Below are 16,939 nucleotides of genomic sequence, written 5' to 3'. Positions count from 1 at the left end.
GGGGGTCCATAAGGATCCTCACTACACATGAATATAAATATTTTCTTTGTAATCAAATAACATCCCTATCTCACGTTCAGTAATGGGTACCACAATAAATAACTATTTCAATACCCCGTCCGGTATGAGTGTAGTTAAACCAATTCCCAACCGCGTCCAATATGAAACTTTCCAGCCCTATACAATTGAGGGTAAGATCCACAGTATGGTTCACCCTATGAACTAAGTTTGTACACTCTTTCTCATGACACCCGGTAAGCTCTTTCATTCAATACCATTAGTTCACAGATATCCTTTTTTTATTTACTTTTTAGCCTCAAATAACACATATATCAGCATTCCAAGTGATGCAAGAGTACGTGAATGAAATAAATATACGTTATGATAACTGAAACATATTATGCACAACATAGAATAACAAAAAATATAGATTAAGAAACTATATTATGCTAACTATATGTCTAAAACGAATAGATTGAAGTAAACTGAACAGTAAATAAATAAACACAATAAAGCGACTAACACAATTAAATCAATGACAAGTATAAATTAACCGATTACTGGCTCCATCAATAACATCTACTTAATTAATTAAGGGATTGCCAATTATCTAAAATTTTTATTTATTATTAATTTAGATTTAATTTAACCGTAACAGGAAAAAAATGTGAGGAATTTTTACTCTAGGTCGGTGTACAGAACGCCATCTTTTTCACTACAGTTCTTGACAGTTTCCAGTTCTTGAATTTCTTAAATTTTTCTGATAAGATTAAAACGTACATTAAAATGGTATGAAAATACGTGAGAAATGGCGAAAAAAAGACAAAAAAAATCTCATCGAGGGTCAAGTTGGGGTTCCGGCGCGGCGCCTCCGCCGCCTGGTCTTCCTTCTCCGGCGGCTCTTCCTTTTGGTCAGACTGATTTCAACTGGTTCTTGGTGAAAATCTATTTAAATCATGGTTAGGGGTGTTTTTCAGTAAAATGAGGGGGAAAATAGGTGTTTATCAGCGATTTTGGTCCTCTGGTGTAGTGGATCAGCCTAGTTCTGTCATCTCTTTCTCACGGTTTGCAGCTTTTCTTGGTTATCCTGCATCGAAAACATGTTAGACGGCTAAGGGCAGAGAAACAGAAAGAATTAAAAGAATTTTTTGGCTTATTGAAGTATTTTCGATCTTTTGGGATGACCCTCTAGTGGCTGAGCTTTTCTCCGGCCGCTCTTCTTCTTCTTCTGTAACACCCAAAACTTTTTATTTTATTATTATTAGAATTTTATTTGATTTTATTTTATTTTAATAATTAATTTATAAGGTTTTAATTTAATTTAATATAAAAAAAAAATAATAATGATAAAATTGGGTAAAATTATTTTTGGGATTTAATTGAAAATCATTTTGGGAAAAATGGGTGAAATTTTGGATTATAGGGGTGTTTTTGAAAAGAAAATAAAAAACCGAGAGGTCAAAACAGAATTTAGAAAAATTGCGCCACGTCAGCAGCCTGATCAGCAGCCCTGGCAAACAAGGACACGACACGTGATAGGGACGCTGACGCAGGAAGCCACGCGGGACGGAGACACGTAGGTGATTCGCGTGTGCGCGATCTGACGGCCCAGATCCGTTCCCGCGCGCACGGACGGCCTAGATCAAAAGGGCGCATGGACGGCCCAGATCTCACGCGTGCGGACGACCCAGATTGAATCACGCACGGACGGCCCAGATCGCATCGCGATAGACGGTCCAGATTTATTTCTAATTTAATCGCTATCAGACGACCCAGATTAAATCGTGATGGACGGCTCAGATTAAAAGAGAAAGATTATAAATAACATCACCAACACCCAAATCCAAACCCTAGTCGCCAGAGCCCTCGCCGGAGAAGACGACCCAGCCACCGTAGGAACCAACCGCCGCCACCCACCGCCACCACCCACCGCCACATCGGAGGATTTTTCGACCGCCAAACAAGGTAAAATTTATCCCCTTAGCTCGGTTTTTGATGCTGAATCCACCTGTGGCCAAATCAGAGCCAAACCACAGGCTAATTGGCTGGAAAACACCGCCGAAGCCTAGCGGCGCTGCTGCGAGTTCCCTCAATTTTTTTCTCCGATGAGGCCCTTCTCGGTTCCTGTTCGATGTAGTTTTTACACCACTGTGACCACCGTCCTTTTCTCTACAGGTTGACAGGAGCAAAATACCAAATTACAACTCGCGCCGGAGGAGCCGCCGCACCCGAGAGCTCCACCGCAAGTAAGTCTCGATTTTTTGGCCTACCGAGGGCCCTAGGGGTGTTTTATCACAGAAACCAATGCAAGTTTGGCCGAATTCGGCCAAAAACGACCAACCCGAGGTGGATCGCTACCATGGGCGGCGGCACCGTCGCCAGAGCACGGCGGAGCCACCATGCCGGAATTCCGAAGTTGGTCGAATAGGCCCTGGGTCTTATATGGGATTTTTTGGGGACATGTACAGGTACCGGAAGTGTGTTTCAGTTTTCGAAAAAAAATTCAGGGAATCTAAGGACTGCCCGTAGGCGTAGTGAGAACCCGATTTCAGACTCCGAAACAAGTAAAGATCCCTCACCCTATTCCTATCACGGCATTAAATCCTAATAAATGATTGAACGGTATTTTATAAATAAATAGATTTGTATAATTAATTAAGATTGTTAATAGGACCCTAACCTGATGTATTTGTCGGTCTGTTTCTGTTTGATATATTTTACAGTCTAAATGCAGTATAGTATTTGATTGTTTATTCTGTGGTTTCGTATGCATGAATAACTGTTTAATCTATTATGGTTTGAATTATTGTGGACCCGATGTTGTGTTACCTTATTTGGTGTGAGTTGCTGGTTTACGTATTTATTTTGATTGGGTAATTGAGACTAAAAAAAATAAGGATGGTATGTGAATTTATGAGCGGATAAGTCAACAGTCTCACTAGATATCCTGGGAGATGGTGGATGAACCGGGTCTATAGAGAACCCTACCAGAAACGTGGTCTCTCATATCGGACGGGGTATGGAGACTTTAAATATTGTGGCGCTCATACCGGACGGGGTATGGGGACAGCCCGCTTCACCCTCATACCGGACGAGATATTGAAGTTTATGATTTTGGCGCTCATACCGGACGGGGTATGGGGACGCCCTGAAATTAAGGTGAATGGTTCACATGTAGCAGGGACCCATATGGATCTCCATGGATACTAGTAGGCTGATAAAAAATGAAATTTATTGTCTGATGATTGAAATATAAAAGTATTATATGTGTTATGTTACAGAGTGTGCATGATCTTATGATGTTTATAATGTTATTGTTTTCATAAGTTGTTTTCATGAATCTCACCGAGGTAAGTGGATAGTAAAATATTTTATTATTGATAAATGAATTTTTTATGAATTATGCTTCATTGGTCATTTTTATTTTCTACCAACCTTTACTACTGTGACAGTGAGATAGTGTGATATCTTTACCTGGTTAGTGTAGCTCATTCTTTACTTAACCATTTCAGATCAGGAGGACTTGGTTCCCGAGCTCGTTCCGCAGGAAGACGGCGAATAGAAGCCTAAAGATTTATTAGTTTTCCTTATAGTATTCATTCATAGTATTTCTTTCAGTTAGTTTATTTTTTCATATTTTTAATACGTTTTGATTATTGTGTAAGGGATGTTAATCATAATCTATTTTATTTCGCTTCCGCACTTAGAATAAATATATACATTTTCTTTTAAATTCTGGAACCGTTACAGTTGGTATCAGAGCCGTATTCCTCGAACTCGTTCCTTACACAATAATATTTAGAAAAATACCAACCGATTAATCGTTACTCAACCCTTCCTTGTGAAATGCAGGTGCAGAGAGATGAGGAGAGGAAGACCCCCACTAAACCGAGCAGCCCGGGATGATTCGCTTCGGGAAGATGTAGACAGAATATTTGAGATGCTATAAAGGATCATTGCTGCCCAGCAAGGTCGAGAGGAGAGAAGGGAGTTACTCGACCCTCCCCCACTACCACAGATTAAGCCACCGCTACAGTGAGCGGATCTCGAGCCACCCCGGCACGAGCCTGCTTCTCCACAGTACCCCCCGGCACCACCGCCATAGTATAATCCGGTGCTCGAGGCACAGTACTACCCGGAACCGCCACTGTACAATACAGTGCCCCCATTATATCAGCGGGTGCCACCACAGGGCCCCCTATCTATCCTCGGCCCGGTCGAGTCCCTCTTCAACGGGACCCAGCTCCTTTCCTGATTAACCCGGGCTATGTCGAGAGATACAGGAGACTAAGCCCTTCCACTTTTGCAGGGGAGTCCTCTTTCAAAGATGCCCAGTACTGGTTGGCGGAGATAGAGAATACCTTCAAGACATTAGGAGTGGTTCCCGAGCAGAGGGTTACCCATGCTTCCTACATGCTGGTGGGGGAAGCAGGTCGTTGGTGGGAGCTCAAGCAGACCACCCTGCCTACACCAGTCACTTGGAAGCAGTTCTTAGCAGCCTTTCATGCGGAGTACCTCCCCGAACACATCCGACATCTAAAGAAGATGGAGTTTGTCCAGCTGGTTCAGGAAAACATGACAGTATCGGAATATACTCGTAAGTTCCTAGAGCTGGGCCGATACTCCCCTGAAACATTGATAAATGAGGGCAGGAAGGCTAGGAGGTTCCAGTGGGGCCTCCGCCCAGAGATCAAGCAGCACTTATTGGTACTAGAGCTCAAGACATATTCAACCGTTTTGGCAAAGGTTCAGATCGTGGAGAGGAGTTTCAACACCCTTTCTCAGTCAGCAGGAAGTCACAGACCCTCAGCTCCACCCTTGGCTCAGTTTTCGATGCTGAATCCACCTGTGGCCAAATCAGAGCCAAACTACCGGCCAATTGGCCGGAAAATACCGCCGAAGCCCAACGGTGCCGCCGCGGGTTCCCTCAATTTTTGCCTCCGATGAGGCCCTTCTCGGTTCCCGTTTGATGTAATTTTTACACCACTGTGACCACCGTCATTTTCTCTACAGGTTGACTGGAGTAAAACACCAAATCACAACTCGCGCCGGAGGAGCTGCCACACCCGAGAGCTCCGTCGCCGGTAAGTCTCGATTTTCTGTAATTTTTTTCCCCAATGAGGGCCCTAGGGGTGTTTTATCACAGGAACCAATGCAAGTTTGGCCGAATTCGACTGAAAATGGCCGAAAAATGGACAACCCGATGCGGATCGCCGCCGTGCCAGAATTCTGAAGTTGGCCGAATAAGCCGTGGATATGATTTGAGATTTTTTGGGGACATGTGCAGGTACCAGAAGTGTGTTTCAGATTCTAGAAAAAAAATTTAAGAAATCTAGGGACTGCTCATAGGCACAGTGAGAACCCGATTTCAGACTTTGAAACAAGTAAGGATCCCTCACCCTATTTTCTATCACGGCATTAAAGCCTAATAAATGATTGAACGGTATTTTATGAATAAATAGATATGTATAATTAATTAAGATTTCTAATGAGGTCCGAACCTGATGTATTTGTCGGTCTGTTCCTGTTTGATGTATTTTACAGTCTAAATGCAGTATAGTATTTGATTGTTTATTCTGTGTTTTCGTATGCATGAATAACTGTTTAATCTATTATGATTTGAATTATTGTGGACTCGATATTGTGTTGCCTTATTTGGTGTGCGTTGCTGGTTTACGTATTTATGTTGATTGGGTAATTGAGACTAAGAAAAATAAGGATGGTATGTGATTTTATGAATGGATAAGTCGACAGCCTCACTAGATATCCTGAGAGATGGTGGATGAACCGGGTCCATAGAGAACCCTACCGGGAACGTGGTCTCTCATCGGACGGGGTATAGAGACTTTAAATGCTATGGCGCTCATACTGAACGGAGTATGGGGACGATCTGCTTCACCCTCATACCAGACGAGGTATTGAGGTTTATGGTTTTGACACTCATACCGGACGGGGTATGGGGACGGCCCTGGAATTAAGGTAAATGGTTCACGTGTAGTGGGGACCCCTATGGATCCCCATGGATACTAGCAGGCTGATAAAAGAGAAAATTTGTTGTCTGATGATTGAAATACAAAAGTATGATATGTGTTATGTTACAGAGTGTGTATGATCTTATAATGTTTATAATGTAATTATTTTCATAAGTTGTTTTCATGAATCTCACCGAGATAAGTGAACAGTAAATGATTTTATTATTGATAAATAAATTTGTTATGAATTATGCTCCATTGATCGTTTTTGTTTTCTACCAACCTTTACTATTGTGACAGTGAGATAGTGTGACATTTTTACTGAGCTAGTGTAGCTCATTCCTTACTTAACAATTTCAGATCAGGAGGACTTGATTCCCGAGCTCGTTCCACAGGAAGACGGCGAATAAAAACCTAAAGATTTATTAGTTTTTCTTATAGTATTCATTCATAGTATTTCCTTCAGTTAGTTTATTCTTTCATATCTTTAATACGTTTTAATTATTGTGTAATGAATGTTAATCATAATCTATTTTATTTCGTTTCCGTACTTAGAATAAATATATACATTTCTTTTTAATTTTCGGGGCCGTTACATCTTCTCCCATCAAAGGCATTGGCTAAGGTTTTGGGGGTTCATCCGAAGTGATGCTTAAATACACCATTCCCCTTGATCTGGGCCGTCTATCCGAGCTTGCGTAGATCAAATTCAACTATCATCTCTCACTTATTCAGGAAACAAAATCCGAATGTTCAGTTGAAGACACACGGACCATTTAATCGCGTTTATTCGGGAAATTAATCTAGAACGTTCGTACACGCAATAGTGGCCCCGAGCCATTTGATCGATCTGGCATGCGAATTGCCTGCGTGACTTCCCATGTGAAACCCGTGTTGGCATGTCCGCCACGCGGCGCACGACAGTTCGTCACGCCACTGACTAGGCATACACGTGGTTTGTATTTTTTTTTCTACGATTTGATCCCTATTTTGAAATTTTCTTTCAAACATATCCCTTTTGTTTAGAATTTGAAAATTATTTTAAAAACGTCCAAAATGCATATATTAAAAAAAATCAATAAAAATAATTAATCATATTTTAAATTTAGTACTTAATATTATTATTACTTAAAAAACAATACAATTCCCTACCACGACCCTAATTTTTGGACTCGGAATGTTACATTTAGTACTAGAAAGTGTTTCCTATTCAAATTTTTTTTTTCTTTTATTATTAAAAAAAAATGATTTACACTGGTTTGAGACTATTCTTAATAGAGGCTATATCAACAAAAGTGCTTTGTTATTTGTTTCGCGTAGTTTATATGAACGGCTATATAGGTCCTCAGAACAAGTATATAGATATATTCAAATATGAGGTTCTTTATAGTACATCGAATCCAGGGAAGAGCATCAATGTAAAACATAAACAACTCTTCCATAATCACCTACTTCACATTTATCGGCATCTGAAAAATATATCACCATCTTAATCTTTGAGTTTTTCTGAAAGCTATACAATTCAAGAAAAAACAAATGTAACTAATTAATTAAATTAATATTATTAATAATAATAATAGACATATTTTTTTTATTATTATTATCAATTTAACTAATAAGTTAAAATTATTCTTTTTAATTATTTTTTAAAAAATATCTAAACACAACCTAATTATTTTAATCTTTCTATTAGAAAATAAAAATAAATTTTACGTTTGAAATAAATAGAAAACGCTAAAAATCAAATTATAATAAAAAATATTAATAAATAAATTATAAAAATTATCAAACATCATGAATTAATTTGATAATTTGTTCTATCATTTGTTATAAACCAATGTACATCATATTAAAACAAATGGTAGTAAATAATACCAAAAATAATAAAAATAAGTCATATGTAATAAGTTTGAATACAAGAAATACCAAATGGTTGAATTTTAAATATTATTTAGAAAAATATAGGTAGCAACATTTTCAAATCAGTTTTCTAGTGCTAAATTAAATAATTTCTTAAACTTTTTATTTCTGAAATAGTATAAATAGAAATCAAAATCGAATACTTAAAATATAGAGTATATCTCGTCGTCAATTAAATTTGATAATTATTTTTATATTATACTAAATTCTATTATTCATTTACTTTACAAACAATATGGGTTAAAATATAAAATTTTAAAAATAGAAAAAAAAATCATGTCAAATAAAAATCATTTTTATCAATACATAAAATGCAAGAAAAAAAAATAGAATTTAAAAAGTTTGTGTATCTTGTAAATTGCATATTTATATTGTAAAAACTTACGGATTTTATGCTCGTCGTTGTTTCGAACATATTTGGAACATTGTAAAAATATATTTTATGCGATATGTAATTAATAATATGTGTGTGTGTGTGTATATATTAAACGTATATAAATCCAAATCGAAATAAAAACAAAGCCCACCTTTTACCCAAGTCCAATCCAGCTTCAAAATTAAAATTAGTCTAAGGCCTTTCAAATTTTTGGCCCAATCAATGAAACGACAGACCGAGTATTTTAAAGGAACATTTTGATGTTGACATAGAATTGGGTGGAATAATAAGTACAAATTTTTGGTATTGGATTCATGTAAAGTAAATGTGAATGTAATAATGTCCAAATTCCAAATAAATTATATATCCAATTCAAATTAGGTGTTTTCCAATTAATTGATTAACATATAAGAATATAAATTTATGGTTATCGAGTCGAATAATTAAGTAATTTTGTTTCATGTCTGCATCAAATGTATGAGATACGACTAACTTTTAAATGTCAAATAATTAAAAATAAGAATTGAATCAAATCAGAACAAGTTTGGGTCAGACCCCAAGTAAGATCTCGTATTAATTTAGATTTTTAACTCCAACCAAATCAATGTGTATATAATGATAAAGAAGTAAAAATGATAGTAGAACAAAAAGAAGAAGAAAAAAAAAACAGAATTATAGCAACACCCATATCAATTAATATAACATTGAAACAAGTAAAATTTATTTTTAAAAGAAATACTCAACTTTGTTCTATCTATTATTATATTAAAAAATTGAGAAGTATTAATACTAATTTTAAGGTACAAATCACCATAATTTTTTTACATGAACGGTCTTAAAAATTCTTTTTTCCATCATAGACAGAATTAAATTGCCAATTAGCCGGTACAAGATTATTGAATTGCAACATTTTGCCGTCACTTGTAGTTACACGAAATGATAAGCTTTGCCCTGCAAGACGACTAAAAGTATGCCAATTCATGCCCCAGTTACGTGACATTGGCATCCAATTAGTATTAGAACCTTTAATTTGAACTGCAGAAACAACACCAGAACGTGCAACGTTGTACACCAATACCAAAATCCAATATGAATTACCCTTTATCACAAAATGGACTCCTCCTTGCTTGTAGCATAAGACGCGACGATATTTGACAGGAACAATTCCAGCTTTATATTTTGCAATGCGAAGAAACATTTTTAATGTTAAATCAAAATGTTCAAGTGGTGGATTGCACCAATTTCCTTCGGACTTTGTGTAATTCGGTGGGCAAAAATTGGTGGCTGTTACTCTAATAGGGTCTGCACCTTTTATGCACCATTTAGGATCGTTGACACACATGATTTCAAAGCACGCACCACACATTGCTCCCTCTCGGAATAGTACAGAACTTAGTGCTGCTGTTTCTAGTCCATACCCTTGCTCGAACAAATTTTCATATCCACAAGCACCTTCTGTACCAATTAATACATGGATCGATCACTTGACACATAAAATTATTTATTATCTTAAAATATAGGAATTGAATCTCTTAACTTTAAGGAATTTAAAGTTGGAATGGTGATAACTCAATAAAAAATATTTTCTACCTATGCATGTTATGGCTAATCTAATGTTAGATGTAAAACTGAAAATATAATAGTAATTTCATGAAAAACTACGTTACGATGAAAAAGAAAAAAAAAAAAAAAAGTAATTATGCAAATACTCACGCATGGTTTCTCCACCTCCTAAATCACCATAAAAGGTTGCATGTGCATCTCTCCATCCAGTATGATCATTACCCCCTCCACAAGCCGCCAAACCCATGAACACAAGAATAGCCATGAAAAAAGACACATGACGAGCCATGGAATCCATCACTATAATGAAGATCAAAAGAAGGATGGTAGACAATAAACGACGTTTAATGAGATTATAAGGCCAATGAAGGAGTATTTATGGAGAACAAATTGAAGGAGAAATTAAAAAAACAAAAACAAAAGGTACATCAATAGTACTATACATTTCTCAATAAGGCAATTTAATAAAAGAGGAGAACATAAAAGGAATATTATTTTTATTTTAGAGGGGTACATTAAATTAAATGATATATAGAAAAGTCATGAATGTGGCCATTTCTTTATAATGAATCTAATGATATATATCTAGTATATTATAGATAATAAATGAAATTAATCTAAGAGGAGGAAGTACAATGTAAAAAAAATTTAATTTCCTTTTTAGGAAAATTAGCTACTCCCAATCTCAGAGAGAGAGAGAGAGAGAGAGAGAGAATAAGGTATTAAAAACATTTAAAAAACAATAATCTTGAAAGTTTATTTTTGCAATGACTAAATGTTCATATATATATATATACATATGTAGTATTGTTTTTAAATTGTGCTTGACCAATTTTTGAGTTTACCAATAAAATTTTATAATTATACATTACTTATCAATTTGTTAACATAAATGTAATACCAAATTATTACACTCCTCTTGTATATAATAATTTATTCAAAAATCGTTTATTCATTAATTGTTTGTCATATCCCAATTTTATTCAATTAAAAATTAGTAATAATAACATTAAAGATAATAAAAAGGATTCTATAAAACAATAACTAGGCAGTTTTAGTAAAATTCACTCATACAATCATTGTTAAAAAGGAATAAAATAATGATATTAAAAAGAAAGTAAATTAGAGTATTAAAGATAATATAAATAAATGTATCAAAAAGTGAGGTAAATTATAGAGTTTGAAGAAATAAAAGGGGCCTTAAAGAGAAAATAAATAATTAAAGAGTAAAGGGACACTCTTGTAATTAATTTTAATTATTGTTTATTTTTTTCCATCCTTAAAAAAACCTATATATATAAGGTTGTAATGTTAATAGAACCCGTACCAATTAAAAAATTATTCTTAATATGATACCAGAGTTTTAAGTTTAAAATTTCTAAACTATTTTGTAAACTCTACTTGGTTTTCATTGCTAAAATAAAAAATAAAATCTAAAATGGGTCAACCTTCATAATCGACCACCACCCTCCTATTGTTAGCCGCTACAAGATTGACCACTTCCACTAGTCGACCCTAAAAGCAGTCATTGCTTCTTGTAGCCACCAACCAGTCTAGTGCACCTCCCATTTTGACCAAAACTAGTTGTTGCTCCCCACAATCGCTAATCACCAATAGTGTCCACAAGCACGCATTATGTAGCAGCCCGGAATTAGAAGGAAAATAAGGTCATAAATTAAATATGAAAACGTATAATAACGTTAGGGTTTACATTCATTACACATAAATTAGCATGTCCAATAGGGTTACAAAAATGTCCATTTCCTAGCGGTTCATAAAATAAAAAACGTAATAACATATGAAAATAATAAATAAATATTTTACGAAAGTTAACCTCTACTAGCTCTTGATAAAATCTGGGAGGACACCTACTCACAATCCTCATGCTGATCAGAATATAGATCTTAATCTTCTTGATCTGAAATGGTTAATAGGGGAAGGGGTGAGCTATACTACCCCAATAAGAATATCATACTACTCACCGATACAGAAACTAAATATTAGTAAAAATTATAAAAATAATCAATTGAGCTCTTAATTTAAGTAAATTCATTTATTATAAAAAAATTATTTATTACATGCTTACCGTTATGAGATTTCTGAAACCAACTTATAGAAACAATAACTCAAGTAACATTATGATATCATATTCAAGTGAACAAAAACAACAATTTTTCCTTTTTATTTTGCTTAATGGTATCATTGGGGGTCCATAGGGGTGTCCCACTACGCGTGAACCTAATATTTAAACTTGTCAACTAACTAGACGTCCTCATACACCGTCCGATATGAGTGCCAAAAATATCATCCCTCGATACTCCGTCCGATATGAGCACAAAAAATATCATCCCTCGATACCCCGTCCGGTATGAGGTAACGTTCACTGTATGATTCCCTACCCAGTTCGTCTATCATCTCACAGAATATCCAATAAGACAACCATTCATTAATTCACATAACCAAGCAATTTCTCATTTGCATATTAATTTCAAATTTCACAAATCAACCGTAAATCACGGAAGACAAACGATATATGCATCAAGAAAGTACAACTGAATTATTTAACTATTTCAATATATTATCATGTATTTAAGGTTGTAAATTCAAATAATCAGTTAAACATGATAAATAAATTACTAATCAGTTCCGGCTCCATTAGTGACTTGTAATTATTCTCAAAGTTTTTCTAAATTTATCAAAATACTATATTATTGATTATTAAGTTTCAATTCCATAGCAGAGAATAGAGTGAGGGATTTTTATCCGAATCAGTGTCCGAAACACCGAACTTTCTACTGCGCCTACTAGCGGTCCCCATATTTTCTAAATTTTTTTGCGGAGATTAAAACATGTTTCACGTACCTAAAAATACCCCAAAAATATAAAATTAGTGTTAAAAATCCTTTATGGCATATTTCGTGGTTCCGGCATGGCGGCACCACCGTGCTTCGGTGATGGTTTGCCTCGACCTGGCCATTTTCAGTCAGTTTTAACCAGTTTTGGCAGCCTTTATACATATCATTGTGAAAAAATATGTTAGGGGGTCTCGGTTGGCCAAAAAATCAGAAAACAGAAACTTATCGGTGGTAGGGTTTTCTAGGTGCGACAGCTCTACCGGTTTACCTTCGCGGCTGGGATTTTTTATTCAGTCAACCTGTAGAAAATAGAACAGTGAATACAACGGTGAAAAAATCACACGAAATGAAAAACGGAAAAGGGCTCATCAGAGGAGGTCGCGAGTTTTGCCCGCAGCAGCTCCGCTGGTCTTTATCCATAGTTTTTTACTCACCCGCCATTCGTTTTACTTTGATATGGCCACTGGGGTGCTCGAAATTGAATTCCGCATGAGTAGGAGAATTTTTATATTTTTTGACAATTGGAGGTGGCTCGAGTGCGACAGTGGTCAGCGGTTGGCTCCCTTCTCCGACAATTGGTTCTTCTTCTCCGGCAGGAGGCTGGCGGCAAGGGTTTGAATTCAGTGTGATGCAAAATATTTATACCCAATTTGCGTTAATCTTGGCCATTCATCGCGTTTGATCTCGACCGTTCGATCGCGCTTAAGGAGAAAACGAATCTGAACCGTTCATCGCGTTTGATCTCAATCGTCCGATCGTACTTAAGGAGAAAATGAATCCGAACAATCCACACACGCAGGATCGCTTCTCGGTCGTCCGATCGCAGGGTACGCGGATCACCAGCGTGGCCTCCCGCGTGGCACCAAGTCAACGTGCCTTGCCACGCGACGCGCTCCGATTCGTTGAGGCTGCTGAATGGCAGTCCTATGTGATCAAAATTTTCTTATTTACATTCTGACCTCTAGAATCTAATTTTTCTTTTAAAAAAATTCTCCGAACCCAAATTTTCACCCATTTTTTTCAAAATTATTTTCAATCTCATCCCTAATTTATTTTTTCCCAAATATAACAAAATTTTCATTAATTAATTTATAAAATATATTTTTCATACATCTTTAAATTAACAAAATTTATTCCAGGTCAATTTTTTGGGTCCGAGTATTACACACTGTCGTACATTGCTATCTCTTTTGTTTTCATCAGAACAAAACGTGAACAACTTCATACAACCACGTGTTCTAAATAAATCGACAATTAGTTACTAATCGATTCTTAAAAGATGTTAGAGAGTACATTCTAAATTATTTAAGCAAATTTATACATGTCAACTTCATATCTTAGTAAGGGCCACGATTTGAGTCCCTACTGACAAACGTGTATCGATTTATTTGTATACTCAAGTCTAATTTTTACCTCATAGGAACTAAATACCTCATATAAATTATTTTAAAACTCTTGAATTATAGACTTAAGAATCATAGATCTTATGACTAATACTTCTATATTTTTATACACATATTTTATGTTCAAGTAATAAAAAAACTATCAATGCATATGGTTCTCTCATTACTATTACAAGCAGATGTAACATTAAGTTTAACCATATCATTACCATAAAAAATACATTATATGTCCCAAAATTATGCACTAATCTTGTGTCATTAAATAATTATCACTTTGAATTGTAAAGTAATATTGGTTCTTCTCATTGACTTTTAGGACCGAGATTCAAAGAAGATAATTGGATATGTTGAAGTCAAAAAGGAATTCTACTACCTATATGCACCTAAGAGATCATTCTTTGTTATTACTACTGACTTCACATAAGATTTGGTTTCACTATACAATACTTGGGCACCATCCTTCTCCATCTTTAAAGTGATATTTTCCTTATTATTTAAGAATTCATAATATGAAAATTTGCACTGCGATATTTGTGAGTTTGTAAAATATAGGCATATGATATTTTTTATTATTAATAAATGAAATTTAGTTTCGTTTTCATTAATCCACATTGATATTTGGGGATCATATCACATATCTAATATTTATGGGGATCTATAGTTTGTGTCACTTATTGACGATTGCATTAGAGTTACCAAACTATTTTTACTCGATGTCAAATATGATATTAGTCATATTATACTCCAACTATGCAATATGATAAAATTTCAACTTGAAACATTCATAAATGAATTTTGCATCGATAATGTTAAAGACTTTTTTTCAATCCAGACACTTACTTTATTCTTCCATAAAAAATGAATCATTCATAGATCATCCAACATCCATACTCCAAAACAAAATTGAGTAGTGAAATGTAAAAATAGTCACTTTTTAACCATTACTAGAGTTTTTCTCTTCCAAAACAACATCTCAAAACAATATCGGGGTGAAGTTGTCCTTATTGACATTAACATTATTAATCTTCTACCTATAGGTGTTTTTGACTTCAAAAGTTATCTTGAAACACCTCAATAGTTTTATCCAACAGGAAGTGTTATAAATCATCTAGTCTCTCAAATATTTGGGTATGTTGTCTTTATTCATATTCATTCTCATAAAATACGAAAACTTGATATTCGGGTCCTGAAACATGTGTTTATGGGGTACTTCTCTTTGCATAAGGGTATAAATGCTAACATCCATCCACCCAAAAGTTTTACGTATCTGCAGACGTCATATTTATTAAATAAGAATCTTACTTAAGCTAACCTTATCTTTAAGAGAAGCCTATATTGGAACATCACGATATAAAATATATAACATATTTAACCTACTACCATTACATACACTTTCTTTTTTTAAATAAATCACTACAAACACCTTAGAATCATCACCACAAGAGAATGTTAACAAACCTATTAGAAAACTTACACCACAAGAAAACCTTCAAAACCCAACCTCCCAATATATCACACCAGACCCTAACTTTTCTTAAGTGCATACAAGGAAAAAAGAGTCAAATATTGAACCAAAACATGTCTAATAATTTGATCTTGATCTTGTAAACGAGGTAAGTATGTTGAGATTCCATAAAATTACGAACAATTACAATAGTTAATAAGGATTCTTATTTACCCAAATAATTGTAATGGTTGATAAGGATTCTCAAGTACCCTTTAATGTCTATAAATAATAGTTGTAAATCAAACACAAGGGACGTAACTTTTATGGAAATAATTGTAGTTTATTATTTTCTCTCTAAATTTTATATATTTCTCATATTTTCTCTCTATTATCTCTTTTATCTCTATGTTTCTTTCTGTAGCACTCGGGCCCAAAAATTTAGTATAAGATAATTTTACAATTAATAAAATAATATATTAAAATAATTTAATTTTTATTCTATTTTAATTTTGTGAAATTTTTGAGAAAAATATATTTATAGATGAAATTAAAAATAATTTTGGAAAAAATGGGAAAACTATGAATAAGGGTGGTGCTTTAGAAAGAAAAATTCAAAACAGGGGTAAACTAGTAAAAAGAAATAATCTGACAACGTGGGACGGCCACGTCAGCAACAACAGCGAATCAGAATGTTTCGCGTGGCGGACACACTGACATTGGTTCCACACAGGAGGCCTCATGGGCGATTCGCGTGCTTGGAAAATCCAAAGGTCCAAATCGCATCCCACGCGCACAAACGGTCCGAGACGCGATTAAACGGATGAGATTAATCGTGATGGACGACCTTAATTTGCACATGTGATCAGCCTAAACAAGCAATGATTGGACAGTTATCCTTGCTTCACGTCGACTCGAACAGACGGCCTAGATCAAATGAAGAAGAGTATTCAAAGTCCTCTTCGCAGGAAACCAAAACCCTAGCTGACAGAGGGGTGATCGGAGAAGAAGAAGAAGGGCGACCAAAAAGTGAGCCAGATGTCGGATAAGGAGACCGACCACCGTTGCCACTACACAGGAGCCACCACCGACACCAAAGAGGTAAGATTTTTCTCTTTTTCGCTCGAAATTTAATTCTGAATCTCCCTATGTCCATATCAGAGCCGAAAGGCTGACAGGTGAGCCAAAAAATATGAACGAAACTCGACCGAGTTACCATAGCCGAAATCCAAAATCTCCTCCAACGAGCCCTTTCTCGTTTCCCGTTTCCCATAATTTTTTGATCATTGTGTTCCTTATTTTATTTTGATGCAAGTTAGCCAAAGAAACACCCCCAACCGCAACGGAGGAATGGCAGAGCCGCTGCACCTGAAGAGCTTTATGTCAGTAGGGTTTCAATTTTCGTC

General features: G+C 35.4%; 1 protein-coding gene across 1 annotated transcript; it reads right to left on the bottom strand.

Annotated features, from left to right (window-relative positions):
* Positions 1–9,103: 9,103 nt before the first annotated feature.
* LOC110810539 (expansin-A23-like) lies at positions 9,104–10,215 on the bottom strand. The gene is made up of 2 exons (XM_022036727.2): positions 9,982–10,215; positions 9,104–9,723 (listed from the first exon to the last, which is right to left on the bottom strand). Exons 1-2 carry the CDS (start codon positions 10,127–10,129, stop codon positions 9,104–9,106), a joined length of 768 nt encoding a protein of 255 aa, XP_021892419.1. The 5' UTR covers positions 10,130–10,215.
* Between the last annotated feature and the right edge of the window lie 6,724 nt (positions 10,216–16,939).

This window comes from Carica papaya, chromosome 1 (assembly GCF_054855325.1).
Source record: "Carica papaya isolate Zhongbai chromosome 1, ASM5485532v1, whole genome shotgun sequence".
NCBI lineage: Eukaryota > Viridiplantae > Streptophyta > Magnoliopsida > Brassicales > Caricaceae > Carica > Carica papaya.
Note: the sequence above shows the minus strand (reverse complement) of the source record. Positions and strands in the feature narration are given on the sequence as shown.

Bases quoted from the DNA above. Each gene is read 5' to 3' on its own strand.
- LOC110810539 (XM_022036727.2), bottom strand. From the start codon at position 10,129: ATGGATTCCATGGCTCGTCATGTGTCTTTTTTCATGGCTATTCTTGTG. The intron at 9,724-9,981 runs GTGAGTATTTGC...TAATTGGTACAG, and splicing joins AGGAGGTGGAGAAACCATGC to AAGGTGCTTGTGGATATGAA.